This window comes from Taudactylus pleione, unplaced genomic scaffold (genome assembly GCF_031769625.1).
Source record: "Taudactylus pleione unplaced genomic scaffold, aTauple2 ptg000398l, whole genome shotgun sequence".
NCBI lineage: Eukaryota > Metazoa > Chordata > Amphibia > Anura > Myobatrachidae > Taudactylus > Taudactylus pleione.
This window is the reverse complement of record NW_028284800.1, coordinates 6,558,861-6,576,808: the sequence shown is the minus strand read 5'-3', so window position 1 is coordinate 6,576,808 and position 17,948 is coordinate 6,558,861. Positions and strand designations below refer to the sequence as shown.

General features: G+C 41.9%; 1 protein-coding gene across 1 annotated transcript in view; it reads left to right on the top strand.

Annotated features, from left to right (window-relative positions):
* The window catches only part of XYLB (xylulokinase), a 246,332-nt gene that overhangs the window by 36,203 nt on the left and 192,181 nt on the right, over positions 1-17,948 (top strand). Inside the window, exons 10-14 of the mRNA XM_088446410.1 lie at positions 644-725; positions 2,132-2,172; positions 6,131-6,246; positions 11,908-12,023; positions 16,433-16,506. Of these exons, the coding sequence (XP_088302536.1) occupies positions 644-725; positions 2,132-2,172; positions 6,131-6,246; positions 11,908-12,023; positions 16,433-16,506 (429 nt within the window). The remainder of the gene's footprint in view (positions 1-643; positions 726-2,131; positions 2,173-6,130; positions 6,247-11,907; positions 12,024-16,432; positions 16,507-17,948) is intronic.

The following is a 17,948-nucleotide window of genomic DNA, read 5'->3' as shown; positions in this document are numbered from 1 at the left end:
TATTACATTTGTTTATTATTATTATTATTATTATTATTATTATTTATTTACCATTACCAATTAAGCAGTGCTGTACAGAGAATATTTGGGAATGACACCAGTATTACCCCATAGGAGGGTGTAGTCATGATAAACTCTAGCAATTAATTTAAAAGTGAACTTCTTATGTATACACAATGGAGGCATCGATTTGGAATTTGAACCGATATACACAAGACTGGCCTATCAGTCACTAAGAACCAGACGTCACTGGAACGCTCCATGAACAATATTCATGAGACAGTCATCCATAGTGTGTAGTGACAGGTGCACTTTAAATGCTCAGTAGAATACAAGGATGTAATTCAGTTTGAATAGACAACTACATTTCTCTTCATATTTGTGTGTATTATTATGGATGGTTAATATGAAGTTTTAGTTATAAACTCCTCACTGGAAGAGTGATCACATCTTTATGGAAAATGGGGAAACGCTGTTTTAGCAAAGTAACAACCTTTGAACAAAAATATTCTACATATGTATATCCATTTATTTCTCCAGGATTTACACAACATCCCAGCTTAATGGCTGCCTAATTTGTTAAATAAAATGTGTGTTAATGTGATTGTATAATCATTACAGCTGCATTTCCTTCTTCTCATAGGGGACTGTGGCCACGTATTATGTCCAGCGCTATGGGTTTAGCCATGACTGCAGTGTTGTTGCATTCACCGGAGATAACCCAGGTAAGGGGCTGTATGTACACGTCTGTGTCATTTATTTTGGAAGACTATATCCCCACTCAGACATTGCTTGGTATTGGGCAGCAAATGTTAGATAACCAACCAAAAGCTAAAATCTAAATTATAATCTATTATTAGTCATGGTGCCCTGCAATGAGTTTTTAAGTGTTAAATAGACCCTTGTAACAGAAACAGCAAACGTTTAAATGATTACGCTGGGTAAATCTGGGTAAAATATATATTTAGCAAAGAGTAAATATATGGAGACTGGAAAAGTTTGAAAGAAAAAACAATATTAATTGTGAAAAATAAATTTGCCGCTCTTCTCTTTCTTATATCTTGAAGTGCCGGGACAGCTATAAAGAACTGTCTCGGCGAGGTGAAAAGGAGCCTGCAAATGTGAAAGATATATATTATAAATTCTGTGCCCAGTGCAGATGCTCCTCCCTCATTCCTGCACACTCCCCATTACTACCTATGGGGGCTGCAGAAATGTTACAAATAAGGTGGAAATTTGGAATAAGGTGCAGCTTTGTCTTTTCTTACCTGCTCCTGACAGCTACAGTGGGGCTTCCGGGTCATGGCGGTCATGTGACCGTTACTTAAGGACCTGTGAACCTTCAGTGCCAGTAAGTATTCTTCCTCTAACCCTCCCTCTAGTAACTATCCCTACTTCCCCTTACCCCACGGCCTAACACTAACCTTCTTGCACACAGCCTAACCCTAATGTTAACATTCTGTCAATGTCGACATTTCACATGTCGACATTCTGAGAATGTAGTCACGCTGGGTGTTTAAATCTTAACATCATAACTGCCGACATTGTGGTATCAACATCAGAGGTGGCTCCTATTTTTTCCTGGCATGGAGGCTGCCGGTGCAGCAGCCTGTATAGCGGCCTGGCCGGCTCTTTATTTCATGTTTTCTATTTGGCTCCTGCCAGGTGCATTGCCCTTTTAGGGACTGCATCGGCTGCAGCCACTAGAAGCCAGATAGGGCTCACGGCAAGGTCTGGACAGGCCGTCCCAGGGAGAGAAAGCACCTTCCCCTGGGGCTGCCTGTCTGGCTGTGATTAGGCGATAGCGCTTCTAATAGGAATCCACTGCCTGTGCCAGTGGACACTTACTGGTTGTGGCAGATTTTATTGAGGGGGCGGGACCACTATGTAAACTCCGCCACCTGACAACATTATGTCGACATTGTAAATGTTTACCTAATGACTACATCTCAAACAGCATGTACACTGTATATATACATCTAAAAATGTATATACATATCTCTGTCACTCTCCGACAGCCTGACAATTGACCTATTATGTTTATTAACATGATTACAGTGGAAACATTATATGTAATAGAACCTGATGATTAAAATGTATTGGCAAGTCTTTACATTTATTCTTTACCCAGCATCCCTGGCTGGAATGAGACTGAAAGAAGGTGATATAGCGGTAAGTTCTCTAGTGGCTAACAATGTGTGCAGAGCCTCTCTGATTGATAATACCTTTATGATGCCTGTGTGTGTGTGTATATATATTTATATATATATATATATATATATATATATATATATACACACACACACACACACACACACACAATTATATATACACACACTCATATATATATATAGACCAGTGTACATCTTCCATACACAGTGCATTGGCCCTTGCTAAACTGGGGCATAAATTAAATAGGAAACACAGACCAACGCTGTACTTCCTGTTACTTACCATTGTAAGAAGTACCCATGTATTGAATTTGTATGTTTATCTGCAGAAATATATATTTTTTCAGTACTCTAGAATATTCTGTTATAAAAAAATAACCCATAACTCCCCCAGACATAATATCTCATAAAGCATCATACCATATAAATCACTTAGCGCAGTTCTGTTTGACTGGCAGTCTATGGGCTGAAAAGAACATTGGCCCTCATTCAGAGCCGTACGCTCTGAGCAGAGCGCACGCTCTGCATGAGGGCCGGGCTCCTTTTTCATGGAGCGTCCTCCTGGGTGCTCGTATAGCTGTGGGTCACCACCCACAGGCTATACGAGCGTGCATTTTGATGGCCGCGATGGTCATGACCATCGCGACCATCGAAATTGCGAGCTGGAGCCTGCGGTTGAGGTTTTCAACCGCAAGCTCCGGAGTGATTTTGGCTCTATCAGAGCCAAAATCACTCCCACTGACATCACTAGTGATGTCAGTGGGCCGGCTTCTGACGGGAGGCGTTCCCGTGGGAACGCCCCCGTCAGGGAGGCACGCCCCCGGCACGCCCACCAAAGGGGGCGTGCTGTCAATCAACATTGACAGCACGCCCCCTTTGATCGGACACAACGAGCGAAGGAAAGTCCTTCGCTCGTCGTGTCTGGCGCATGCGCACGACGGAGCTCCCTCCGTCGTGCGCATGCTCAGTGCAGACCATCGACCCACTTGCGAGCGTACAGCCGCTCACGAGTGGGTCTGAATCAGGCCCATTGTCCGCTTTTTATGCCACTCAGAAAAGCCAAATGGGGAACTCAGATCACCTTAGGGAGAGTCACTGCTCTGCTCAGACAGTGCACAGGTATACCCAGGCAATGCCTGACTACATCTGCTCAGACAGTGAACAGATATACCCAGGCAATGCCTGACTACATCTGCTCAGACAGTGCACAGGTATACCCAGGCAATGCCTGACTACATCTGCTCAGACAGTGCACAGGTATACCCAGGCAATGCCTGACTACATCTGCTCAGACAGTGAACAGATATACCCAGGCAATGCCTGACTACATCTGCTCAGACAGTGCACAGGTATACCCAGGCAATGCCTGACTACATCTGCTCAGACAGTGCACAGGTATACCCAGGCAATGCCTGACTACATCTGCTCAGACAGTGCACAGGTATACCCAGGCAATGCCTGACTACATCTGCTCAGACAGTGCACAGGTATACCCAGGCAATGCCTGACTACATCTGCTCAGACAGTGCACAGGTATACCCAGGCAATGCCTGACTACATCTGCTCAGACAGTGCACAGATATACCCAGGCAATGCCTGACTACATCTGCTCAGACAGTGCACAGGTATACCCAGGCAATGCCTGACTACATCTGCTCAGACAGTGCACAGGTATACCCAGGCAATGCCTGACTACATCTGCTCAGACAGTGCACAGGTATACCCAGGCAATGCCTGACTACATCTGCTCAGACAGTGCATAGGTATACCCAGGCAATGCCTGACTACATCTGCTCAGACAGTGCACAGGTATACCCAGGCAATGCCTGACTACATCTGCTCAGACAGTGCACAGGTATACCCAGGCAATGCCTGACTACATCTGCTCAGACAGTGCACAGGTATACCCAGGCAATGCCTGACTACATCTGCTCAGACAGTGCACAGGTATACCCAGGCAATGCCTGACTACGCCACGGACTGTAGAATCGCACCAAATTCTTACTGCACACAAGGATGTGCAGTGCGACTAGTGACTGGGACAGTAGATGGGGATGCGTCACTCTGGACCTACTAAACCTCAATAGACTTTTCTGTATGACAACATTTTTATAAAAAGTATTCATTCCATGTGTATTATAACATATGCACAGTCTTCTTCATGTAAATAAATGGACAGAATTAGCTTAGCATCTCCAAGATCTGTTTCTACTGGGAGATTGGTAATATTCTTTACATTATGTATAACAGCTTGGATAGAGGTCACAGGTCTAATATTAAGACTAATAATAAGCAATGAAAATACCCAGCAAAATAATTGTCTTTTACCCTGTAATGAATCCAGTATTTAATAGGACCTAGCACTGACCCCAGCACTTGAGCTGACACAGTACTTAAACTCCTCCAACCTCTACATAAGTATGTATTTTGTTTATGTGGATGTTTAACATATATCTCTGTAGGCAAATACAGGTTTTTTTTTTCTTTGTAGACAGATGGAAATAAGAATATGGCTACAGGTTATAAATGTTACTTTTTAATGAGATTCATTATCAAGATTTTATTAAATGCTATAGTGACATTTACGGAACATTCAAGGAGAAAATTATAGCGATACATAATATGTTTCCTCCAAGTAACAACTAGATAACGGGGCAGGTTGCTGTGTAATAAAGCCTTACTGCTTCTCTGCCAGAGTGTAGCTAGTTCATGTCTTGTTCACATATCAAGTTCTATTTAAAACCATTTTAAAAAAACAAAAAAATTCCCAAAAATTTAAAATGCAGGAAAAATGTTCCGTTCTATACCATGATGCATCCTAGATCCATGTCTTACTAGGAACATACTATCATGTACTGTAGTACAGGCACTAGCATACAAAGGAAATAAATCAGGAAAAATAAAAAAATACTATCTGAGTGACATGTTACTAATTTCTATTAAGCTTTATTAAAAAGGGAAAAAGATAAAAGGTAAACTTCTAACTTCTAAGCAATATAGTAATAGCACTATAACTATTTAACAGGGTAAACAAACTTTAAAGTTGTCTGGTATCAAGGACATGTAACATGCAGTTTAATATACTGTACAGAAGTGTGAAGTACCGTAACACAACTACAGTAGAACAAACTTTTAAAACTGTTCATGATGGAATGTTTAGAACATTTTAATGCGTCCATCCAAGTAGCCACAAGCCCCGCGATGTGCCGTTGAAATGGCGTGGAAACGCCAGCAACGACACATCAACTCGTCTTCATTACGTGCCGATCTATGGTGCCACAAACAAAAATCCACTACCCTAAGTGAATTGACCCCTAACAGCTAACACATTTTATAGCATGTGACAAACCAGTATTTTAGCTATTCAGATCAATCCTAATGTAAATTGGGACAGTTTAGCTTATAGCCTTAATTAAGAAGGAATGTTATTCCAAATATTTATAGTTTGAAACTCCAGTGTCATAGTCCCACATCGTGTATTCGTTTTTTGGTGGAATGTAACATCTGTTCATTACATGCTTTAAAAAATATGTGCAATATTTACTTGCAAATAATATTTTCATCCATTGCATTTATTATCCTCTTTGTTATTTTGTAGATGAGTATTGAGTTTTATTTTGTACTAGTAAACTATATATGTCTCTTTAAGCAGAGTACAATGGTTCGCATTACAGCAATGGTTCGGAAAACAAATCCTATAAGCTGTTTAATGTTGGTTTCACAGAGACACAGCAGTCCCGCATTACAGCAATGGTTCGGTTTTGACTCTGTTCTTTTCACCAAATTAGCGACACTTCGGATTAGTTTGGATTTATGCTATTGGCTATCCAAAACACGTAAGAGCCGGTTAGCCAATATGATGCCATTTTTTTAGATCCGAACATAACCCACAAAAACCGAATAGCTCATCCCTAATATGTTGGTCTCGCATAGTTTGATGTTTTCTTATTCTGGAACAGGTCAGCCTCGGCACTAGTGACACTCTATTCCTTTGGATCCAACAACCCACCCCGTCTTTGGAGGGTCATATATTCATAAACCCAGTGCATTCTCAAGACTACATGGCTCTATTATGGTGAGCGATATACACAAGGCAATCATTCTGATGTACAATGTTACACATTCTGATCATTCATCATATTGTGCATTGTAAACATGAAGTTGAACCATTCATTGTTAGTCAGCTCACTTAACTTTAGTATTTTTAGCAGTTAGCGCTGCTAGACAACAGTAATTCATAATACTCCATATTAATTATCCATACCAATTCATAACTTCAGTTAATTGTATGATGATATATTATTTTCTTATCATATACAGTAAATCTGTGTCAAGCTTGTTAGCTGTACTGTGCTCTGTGTTAGAACAGAGATATACTTTTGGTTAAGTTTTTATTATTAATTATGTCAAAAGTTGTGCTGCAAAACTAGTTTAATAGTGCAAACTACATGTAAAGCTTAACTCAACAATCTTACTAATAAAGTACAATCAGACAGCAAAATCATTGAAGCAGGCTCGCTGGGTGAATGGATAGTGTATATTGGGCAATGGGCAGATGTATATCACTATCTGAGTCCTGATTAATAAAGTATTGATTGTTACTAAGCTATAAAATAAAAGTTAATAAATTTGATAAACTGTGCATAGTTTTCTAAGTTGTGTCAGTAATAATTTCTTACTGTAATGTTGAACATCTAAATACTAAATAGATGCTTGGTTACTGCTTGTATGAGCTTTTAACTGTATTCTACATGCAGGGAGTCTGTTTAAACTACCACTTATGTTCCTGATGCAGGATAGTACATCTACCATAAAATTGAGGCAGCAATTATTCCACATAAAACAATGCTCTTGCAGACGAGAAGGCTAAATACCTCAATATTGTCACCCCTCAGATTTATGCTTCTCAATCTGATTTGCATTAATCTTCTCTTCTCCTGGGTTCTACAGATATGTAACACTGTCCATTATCCTGTATAACTTATTACCTTATAAAATTTGATACACTAGTTTGTACTTGCACGACTGCAACTTTTACTAAATACAAAGTTCTTTCTTTCTGGTTTCAGGAGTATTCTATTGGGAATAACCTTGGATATGACACCGCTTAGCTCTGCTTTGGGACGCTAGTTTTTTATCTGTAAAGCAGAAATGTTGTCATTATTTTCTGTATGTACTGTAGTTTGTAGGTAAATTAATTATTACAGGTAATGTGACTAATCTGTCTTGAAGCAGAAATCCCACATAGAATATTCCCTTTAGATAGAAAGTTAAATAACTTTTTTATTTTTATAAATTCTTTATTTTCGAAGAGGAAATTTGTACAATACTCAACAGATAAACACGCAAAGAAAGGCAGGCGATTCTTCCAAAACAGAAGGGCAAAATAGCTAGACAGAATCACCCATCAAACATATATATATATATATATATATATATACATGTATCATATATATATATATATATATATATATATTACAGAGAAGCAAAAAGTGAGGGTAGAACAAGTAGAAACAGAAAAAGGAAACGGGAGAGAAAGAGTGGGGCATGGATGCAATGTAGAGACACAGCAGGCGGAGGGAGGTCTATGGGACTGCTGGACAGAGGGAGGTACTGTAGTCATGATCACATCAAGGAAATACAGTAAGACACCTAAGACCGTGGTACAAGAGCCTTATATGAGAGGGAAAACTTAAAGTCAATCCAACAAAACCAAGTTGCCATAAACTCAGTGTGTTTGTCCATGTATTGAGTCTCCAGAATCTCCATACTAGAAAAACAAATGTTAATGACTTGGTAAACTTCCCAACTGACATGCATGCCCCTAGGTGTGAGATTCCTATCCCATACTTCAGTGATATGAGGGCTCATAGGGAACATGCTACTAGAATTTTTATGGATAACTTGTGAGCAGGGGCAGATCAATGAGTGCACTTGGTTTAAAAAAAAAAATAGTAATTATTTGTAAAGGTAGTATCAGGCTAAAGCTCTGTGAAGGACTTAAACCTGTCACCGGGAATTAAATGGCCCATGATACAAATCCCAGGCACTGGCCAGGTGGATATAGTTCCTCCAGAGGTTCCAAGGGGGAAAAGGGGATTATGTAAAATGGGAGGAGAGGGGAACACCTACTGTTCAGTAGCTTCCTCCAGGTTGGGGCCAACAGTCAAATGGGTAGAGTGCAAAATTTTGGGGCACCAAGGAAGCATATGTAAGGGCAAAGACAAAGATAATGTCTCCAGTCTCACCCCTTGTCTTTACTCTGGGCCTTTAGTACAATCCAATACCCATTTCAAGATAGTCGCTTGGTAATAGGTCTATACCATGGGTAGTTGCTTTCCCCCCTGGAGTTTCTGACAGAAGAGTACTGCATGCTAAAACCTCGTTTTCCTATCCCACCCACACACAAAGGTACGTATAAGGTTGTGAACCTCTGACAGAAAATTAGTAGGGAGTTCCACTATGGTCGTCTGTAACAGATAAAGGATATGGGAAAGAACATTAATTTTAGCAACATTTATATGGCCCTGAAAAGCGATGTAAATCCCACTTATCCAATTCCCTATGGTGCTTATGTAGCATGGGTACATGGTCTAGAGAAAATAATAGGACAGTGTGGCAGAACATGAAGGAATCCACTTAAAAGAAAAAGAGGGCACAGACCGTCTCCACCAAAGCAGTAACATTCAAGGTAGTGGACTTGGCGTTTTCTGCCTCTTTTAAAAGCAGCTGTTGGCAGTGAAACTGGTTGAGGAATAAAGTGCACCATCCACAAGACTCTTTTATCACATCCTTGTGCCTTCTATATCATTTTTGCAAAAAAAGACGATCCACAGGCACTGTAATTGAACTTGCTAGAGACCGCAGCCACGCAACGGGATGCAAGCTCAGAGTGGTAAAACAGCTTAACTGGTGCTGCTAGAGCTCTTCTAGCATACAGGATGTTCCCAATGCCTTAATAATATTGCACTTTAATTGTTAAGTCCTGGCTCCTGATCGGGATTTATGTGGATCTTGCCACTTACAGATGTGTCCTCATACATCCAGCCCTTCTAGTCGCTCCATGTCTTGGCGTGACTCTGTAGTGCCAAGTGTCTTTATTCTAATTTTTACCTTCAAATGCGTCTTATTTGCACAGCTGTGCACCCGTAGTCACCCACCCAATATAGGCATGCTGCATATCATTTTAACCAGCAGAAGCTACTTGTGCACCTTATTCGCATTTCTGTGCAAATCGCATGAAAATGCCCTCTACGCTGCCGAGTCACACTGCTCTCACTCTTATGTGTAATACGACTTGTAGTGCACGGAGGATAGATGTATGTGGACACATCTGTCATCTGCATACATCAGCAGAAACCAGATAAGTTGCCTGCTTAGCAGGGGAGTAACCAGAGGTATGGGGGCCCCATAGCAAAATTTCCTCTGGGCCCCCATAGGTCTACCTATACAGTGCCCCTGTAGTTGTGCTCATTATGCAATACCCCCTGTAGTTGTGCCTCTTATGCAGTGCCCATTATACAAAGCCCCCTGTAGTTGTGCCCATTATATAGTGCCCCCTGTAATTGTGGCCATTATGCAGTACCCCCTGTGGTTGTGCCCAATATGCAATGCCCCTTCTATTAGAGCCCCTTATGCAGTGCCCCCAGTAGTGCCCATTATGCAGTGCCCCCAGTAATGCCCCTTGTTGTTCCCTTTATGTAATGCCCCTAATGTAGTGCCCCCAATAATTCCTTTAGTAGTGCCCCTTAAGCTGTGCCCTGAGTAATGCCCCTAGTACTGCCCCTTATGATGTGGCCCTCCTCCCCTGTGCAGTATTTTCCTCTCCACATTCCAGTCCACGCCATCAGCTCCCCGCGTAGACGCTGCTGTCGGGCTGACTGGATCATGACGTCACCCGCGCACTGCATCACTGGGAACGCTAGCCCCTGAAGCGATCAGAGGTGTCTTTAGTCTCTGATCGCTTCAGAGACCAGCGTTCCCAGTTGCACCAGCAACTTGGCCGCCCATGCTACAAAGGGTTCAGGGGGATGCTTGCTGGGCTGGTGGGCCCCCTAAGCCTCCGAGCCCCATAGCAAGTGCACCCCCTGCACCCTCTATAGTTACGCCACTGCTGCTTAACCAGTGGTAAGTTTAAGCTGCAGATTCACCTGTGAGTAGACAGGAGCAGCGTTCCCACTGTGGGGTTTTTCATCGGCATTGCTGGTGCGCGGCGCAGCACTGCAGTAGGTCTCTTCCTGCAGACCTCTCTGGAGCCAGGCAGTTCATGGCTGGTGCCGCTAGAGGATTCCGCCCTGTGCGGAGGCACTGGCCGCACCACCCTCCCTACGGCCCTGTCCAGAGGCACTGGCCGCACCACCCTCCCTATGGCCCTGTCCAGATCCATTTTGCCTCCTTCCAATCTAATAGTTGGTGGTCTTGTTGAATGTGTTATCCGGTCTACAGGGACCGCAGGTGGTGTAGAATTTCACACATATAAACCCCCCCCCCCCCAAGACTCACACATACCTCAGGTGCTTGAGAAAGAGGAACACACAGGGTTCAGGAGTGATAGTCAAAGCTGCCCAAAGCCATAGTCGATGATTGAGAGCTGGGTGGAGTGGTATTGAGGAGGAGGCAACCCCAAACAGAGTATGAAAAGCCACGTTTGGGGAGAATTTAGCCGGTGTATGAGCAGATGACTTAGCAATGCACCGTCTTCACATGAGGCTTGACGTCAGAAATATCCCATACAGCATATAAGACAGGTAGAATGAGAACAAGCAGAATGTAAAGGAGGTGTCACATATCAGGTTCCTCAAGACATAGTAGTAGTTATAACATAGTGACCAGACTTAGGTCAGCAGCCCGTGGCGTCTCTTTGTACAGGCCAGGCACTGGATTATTTGCCTATACTGCAGCGGTCCCCTTCAGGGAGTCCAAAAAGCTCTGATGTTCTTGCCCATTAGAGTAGTCAGGTGGCAGCTCAGAGAGTCGCAATCACAAGGGTTCCTGGTCCCATCTACGCAAAGGCCGCAATTTCTAGGAACATCCAGAGTGTCCACGAACACTGTGTCTCTGCAGCACGACACCAGAAAATTCCCAAATGCTGCCATAGTGGTTCTTGGTCCTCAGAACCCCAAACAGTTTGCACCTTCCAAGTCACCCAGCAGGTGCACAGGTGTATTCATTACTCACTGACACATTTTAAAAGACCCACAGATGGAGTTAATTATTTCACTTGTGATTCTGTGAGGAGACCTGGAGAACATGAACTGTTTGGGTACCTATGCTCCTAGGTATCCTCCTACAAATCATTATCTCCATTCAGAATCTCACTGGAGGGCAATCAAAATGTATTATTGCACCTGGTTGCTGCTTTAAGCTGCTGTAGAACAATTGAGTTAGGTCACTATGTTGTACATTCCGAGCATCTTTCTTTTAGTTGGAATAGAACCCTGGATGTGGCTAATAATCATGATTTACTCCTAATATTGCCTAAAGCAATACATTCCCCCCAGAAATGATTTTCTAATCCTGTAGTGATCACCCATTGTCCAGTGGATCATCTGGCACGATCCAATTATTTGTGTCTTAGTATCACAATATCATCTCTTTGTTAGACTCTAGAGACAGATGCAATATTTGGAGCTATTTTCTTTTGGAGGCAAAGAGAGGTCAGCATTTCATTACAAAGGCGAGAATTGTGCGGTAAAACTATTCTATGCCACTCTAATGGTCTTTGTTTGATTCCTAGTTTTAAGAATGGTTCCCTGATGAGAGAGAAGATCAGAGACGTTTGTTCATCTGGCTCCTGGGAAGAGTTTTCTAAAATGTTACGATCAACCCCCATTGGAAACAGTGGCCATATAGGTATGGTTATAGATACAGATGCACACAGCAGTATGAGCTGGACTAATGCAAAACTGAAACAATGTATAACATGATCCATATAAAAAACAAAGCTATTGAAGACACACATCCACATACACTGTATAAAAGAAAATGCACAGTGATAGTAATTTTTTTCAGCTAGTACATCCTTTAAAATAAAAGTCATTTATTTTTTAGTTCATTTTAGGATCATTTATGTTTCATTTGTCTAGAACATATACTGCAAAACATGCCGGGCAATCTTATATACCCTAAGTACCATACACACGTTCAGCAAACCACTCTATCTTACAAATGAAGAAAACACAGGAATAATTAAAAAATAAAGCATACAGTATACCAGTACAATCAAATTAAGATAATAGTTTTTGACATGGTGCATTCACATTTACCTTATTTTTATCAAGATTTACAGTTATATATAGAGGGACTGATTCTGTGTTGGGAGCAAAGCGAAAAAAAAAGCAAGTAACTTTGCACTGTATAGGGATGTAATATCTACAGTGTGTAGATAGATAGTTAATAGGTCGACATGCAAATGGTCCACAGAGTTGTGAAGCCGACGGACAGAATCCCGACCGCCGGCTTCCCGACTGTCTAATCCCGGCAAGTGTCTAATGACAGGCGTCGAAATCCCGACGCCTGTCATTAGACCTATGCCGGGAGCCCAACACCCAGCTTACCGATTAAAGGTAAGCCAGGCACGGGCAGCCTCGTGGTGGGGAGGGTTAGGTTTAGGGCTCCCGGGGGGACTTAGGATTAGGCACCCCCCATGAGGTTAAGGTTAGGCTAGTGGAAGGGGGGGGTTAGGGTTAGGCACCCCCAGGGGGAGGTTAGGGTTAGGCACCCCCCCGGGGGACTTAGGTTTAGGCGGCGGAGATGGGGGGGTTAGGTTTAAGCACTTGGAGGGGAGGTTAGGGTTAGGCACCCCTAAGGGAGGGTTAGGGTTAGGGGGGGGGATTAGGTTAGCATAGATACCTTAATGGATGATCGGGATTTCCACCTCTGTCAGGCTGCCGCTGTCAGGATTTGGCCAGCGGTAAATCATACCGATCCCACAAGGTCAAATGGTCAACAGTTAAAAAGCCAATGTGGACTTAGGTAGACCTGGTCATTTTTCGACACACAATTGGTTGACACAGAAAAGGTCAAAAAAAATTACGGTTTGGGTTAGGATGAGGGTTAGGCTTAGGCCCTTAGCAGAGGGCTAGGGTCAGGCTGCAGAAGGGGATGATTAGGGTTAGGCTGCAGAAGGGGACGGTTCGGCTGCAGAAGGGGATGGTTAGGGTCAGGCTGCTGAAGGGGACGGTTAGAGTCAGGCTGCTGAAGGGGACGGTTAGGGTCAGGCTGTTGAAGGGGACGGTTAGGGTTAGGCTGCAGAAGGGGTCGGTTAGGGTCAGGCCTGCAGAAGGGGACGGTTAGGGTCAGGCTGCAGAAGGGGACAGTTAGGTCAGGCTGCTGAAGGGGACAATAAGGGTTAGTCTGCAGAAGGGGATGGTTAGGGTTAGGCTGCAGTAGGGGATGGTTAGGGTTAGGCTGTAGAAGGGGACTGTTAGGGTTAGGCTGCAGAAGGGGACAATAAGGATTAGACTGCAGAAGGGGATGGTTAGGGTTAGGCTGCAGAAGGGGATGGTTAGGGTTAGGCTGCAGAAGGGGATGGTTAGGGTTAGGCTGCACTAGGGGGTGGTTAGGGTTAGGCTGCAGAAGGGGATGGTTAGGGTTAGATACTAGGGGGAAAGTTAGGTTTAGGCAGTGTTGGACTGGGGCATAAAGGGCTCACCAGGGGAATGCAGTGATAGGCGCCCATGCTTAATGGGTTTGGTTAGCCACCAGAGGGGGTGTGACCAGTCACCACAGTTGCTTGACTAATCATTAGGCAAATCTTGGTGTGGTTTCTATAGACACAAATCAAGACCTGATGTTTATCAGTGGTCCTGCTCCATCAGGTAACTGACCCTCTAATAGAGTAACAATGTACAATTCAGTGCATAGTCTGGAACCTGACCCCTAGAGGAGGGGTTGGGGCCCTCAGGCAGTGGGGCCCACTGGGGATTTCCCCTGTACTCCTGTGGGCCAGTCCAACCCTGGGTTTAGGCACCATTGGGAAGGTTATGGTTAGGCACTAGTGGGAGGGTTAGGTTGAGGATTAGGGATAAAAAAAAAAAAAATGAGTAGGCATTTTCTGTGTTGACCATCTGTGTGTCAACCTTTTGACCCTGTCGACCTTATTCCTTGTCGTTCATTTAATAGTTGACCTATTGAACCTGTTGACCATCTGACCCTGTTGACCTATTGCCTATCTCCACTGTAGATCTTTCTATCCACACCTCCTTGCACCTGGACAAACCATGTTGCAATGCACAGGATGCAAATTCATGTTTTTATGATGGGGGCAACATTTATTATTTTATGTCTATAAAAATGGTATTCACATCATAAAATAATACATGTTGCCCCATCATAAAACATTTTTAAACTACAATTGACTAATATTGCCTCTTTAACCACTTGCCTGGCATGTTTGCAGCATTTGTGACCATGCCAGGCTGTGTGTTACCTGACATGGTCGCAAGCAATGCGACCAGTTAGAAATGCCCACTGGGTGGCTGCAGGAAGGTAATCCTCCAACAGCCACCAATGGCAGAGGGATCTCACAGCCCCTCTGCATCCTTGCACCCTCCCCCAGTGTCTACCTTTTTGCCAATCACTGCTGATCAGGAAGCCCAGCAGTACCTCCAAACAGACGGCTGCAGAGAAGAGGAATGAGGTACAGCTATCGGGAAAAATTTAAAGTTGCAATATCGCAAAGTTCTGATGATAAATATTATGACAATATATATATATATATATATATATATATATTTATATATATTTTTTTTTAAATCGATATTGATGTTATTTGTTTAACACTTTTTTTTTTAAAATAAAATCATGTTGGATAAGTTTTAATTACATGATCTTTACCTAATTTGATCATAAAAAAACTACAGTTTCTGGAAAAAAATATTAGCCAGTAAAGTGGTTAATATTATTAATAAATGATATTGCTCTCTTAATAAAATTAGCCCCCCGCCCATATATTAGTAAAATTGTATTTCCCTATAAGAGAATTGAAGAGGCAAGTGGATGAAGGCGTTATATAATGTATAGAATATATAGTTAAAGATAAATTGTTAGACTAAAAACTGACTTAAAAATTGTACATAGCACTTTTATCCACAAAATATTTCAGTAAATAGACTACCAACATTTAAAATTACACTGTTTATTCATTAAAAAAGTAATTTTTCAGAAATTGCTACATAACACCTCCATCCACTCGCCTCTTCAGTTATCAATGTCTTCTGCCTCCTTTTTAAAAAAAAACAAAACATAACAATTGCCCTTATTATATGTGTATTGTGATTCTTCTCCTTCTACATGACCAAATAGTTCAAAAATATATGCTTTTTGAGTTTTCTCATCTGTCACAAACGGGTTGTCCTGGCGGTTGGGATGTTGGCGGTCAGAAAACCGTCAGTGGCATCCCGACAGTCAGAATCCCGACCAATCTGGTAAGTGTCCTAACACTAACCCCTAACCCTAACCCACCTTTCACGCAGCCTAACCCTTCCCCCCCTGCAGCATAACCCTAACCACCCCCCCCACAGCCTAACCCTAACCCTCCCTCTTTGCAGCTTTACCCTAACCCTTCCCCTAGTGCCTAACCCTAACCCTCCTCCTAACCCTAATGCTTACCGTCTGGATACCGGTGGTCAGGATTTTGGCAGCGGCATCCCGACTGATGGGATGGTAACTACATCCCGTCGCAAACACATAATTTTTTCTTAAACCTGCCGCTTAGTAATTATGGTCTTTCTATACTTCTAATGGGTAAAACATTTCAATGTTCAATGAATTCTAAATTGGAGTTTCTTGGCAGTTTTGTGCAAGATCTTGAACTTGATAAAATTGTAATGCTTTTAAACGTTAGCAAACCCGCCAAATTTTCAATCCCGCTGCTCAGGCAATTTACCCCCAAAGTATTATTATCATTAAGATGAGATTTTACTTTAGTATTTATTTCTGTGTATGAAATTAAGTTTAGTTGGACTTTTTTCTTTAAAAAATAATTATTATTTTTGTTATTTCTATTATTTTTTTCTTAGTATTATTTTTTTATGTTGTGCAGTACCATTTTTTAGTCTCCAGATGTCGCAGGGATGCCACAGTTGCACATGTTCTTTACAGATAGTGTTTATATCAATATACAGTGCTGGCAACTAAGAAAATTGTATACTGTAAAATAACAAAGAGCCTTTTACAATTTTTTTTTCTTTTTTCTCTCATTTATGTTACTGCTACTTGTGATACTAATATTAGTATTTTATTTTTTTAATTTTTCTTAGGATTTTATTTTGATGTAATGGAAATCACTCCGCAGGCTCTTGGTGCTCACAGGTTCAATGCTGAAAATCAAAAGGTAAATCTCTTGCTGATGCTAGAGGAATTGTGCAACGAGATGCTATGATAATAATAATGCCAATCAGCAGCACTAGCTAGCCCCCACAGCTATAGTACTTTATTCATCGCTGTAGTATATGAAAATGCAGCCGACTATTCTGATTACTTAATACATTAAATTTTTCACTGCTACTCTGATTTGATTTTGAAAGTGGAAGGCAACAAACAGTTGCTTGTATTTATTTGAATTTAACTGAAATTGTACAGTATTTTGTGTTTATATTTGATTATATTGTACGATTGAATATGGTAAATGAGACTGTCTCATTTATTAATAACACTGTCAAGATACTTTTCTCTTTTGTATATGTCACACTTAATTTAATTATTATATTGTGTAGAAGTGGTAAAAGTGGCTAGCATTTACTAACAACTCTCTCAAGCCATTTATACAGTACCCTTCTCTAAGCCATTGTGGGGCCTAATGTAATAGGGTGACAGTTAGCAGTAAAACTCTCACACTAATACATGAATCGAGTTGTATTTTCAAAACAGGAAACACCTGGATCTTGAGAGTTGTTTGAGTCTGAAAAATATGTGATTTTTCCTGTTCTGTGACTTTACATTGACTAGGTTTAAAAATTTTCGTTTTTCTCTCATTTTCTGTACTCACCCTACTACATTTGACCCGTGGTGTGTGAGTATACATGCTTTGTAGTCTTGATGTAAACCTGTTGCATATACTAGTGTTGTACATCTCTATGCATCTTGAGCTGTATCTAACTGAGCACAGGGCAGAAGCGCTGATGGGCTGGTCTGGTCTGAAAGCCTGGCCTCCCACCACTATGCTCAGCATGCAAAGAGATGTGGGCATGCCGCAAGTCCACTAACCTGTGTGGAGTGGCCACACTCCTTTTCAGATCGTGCGTGCACAGAGTAATGCCGGGCTGTTCTACTGGGCATAAACACTTAAATGTGCATTTTCATGTACAGCCATGGCCAAAAGATTTGAGAATGACACAAGTATTGGTTTTCTCAAAATCTGCTGCTTCAATTTTTATTATGGCAATTTGCATATACTCCAGAATGTCATGAAGAGTGATCAGATGAATTGCAATTAATTGCAAAGTCCCTCTTTGCCATGACAATAAACTTAATCCTAAAAACAACATTTCCACTGCATTTCAGCCCTGCCACAAAAGGACCAGCTGACATCATGTCAGTGATTCACTCGTTAACACAGGTGAGAGTGTTGATGAGGACAAGGTTGGAGATCACTCTGTTATGCTGATTGAGTTAGAATAACAGACTGGAAGCTTTTAAAAGGAGGGTGGTGCTTGAAATCATTCTTCTTCCTCTGTTAACTATGGTTACCTGCAAGAAAACACGTGCAGTCATCATTGTTTCAACAAAGGACTTCACAGGCAAGGATATTGCTGCTAGTAAGATTGCACCTAAATC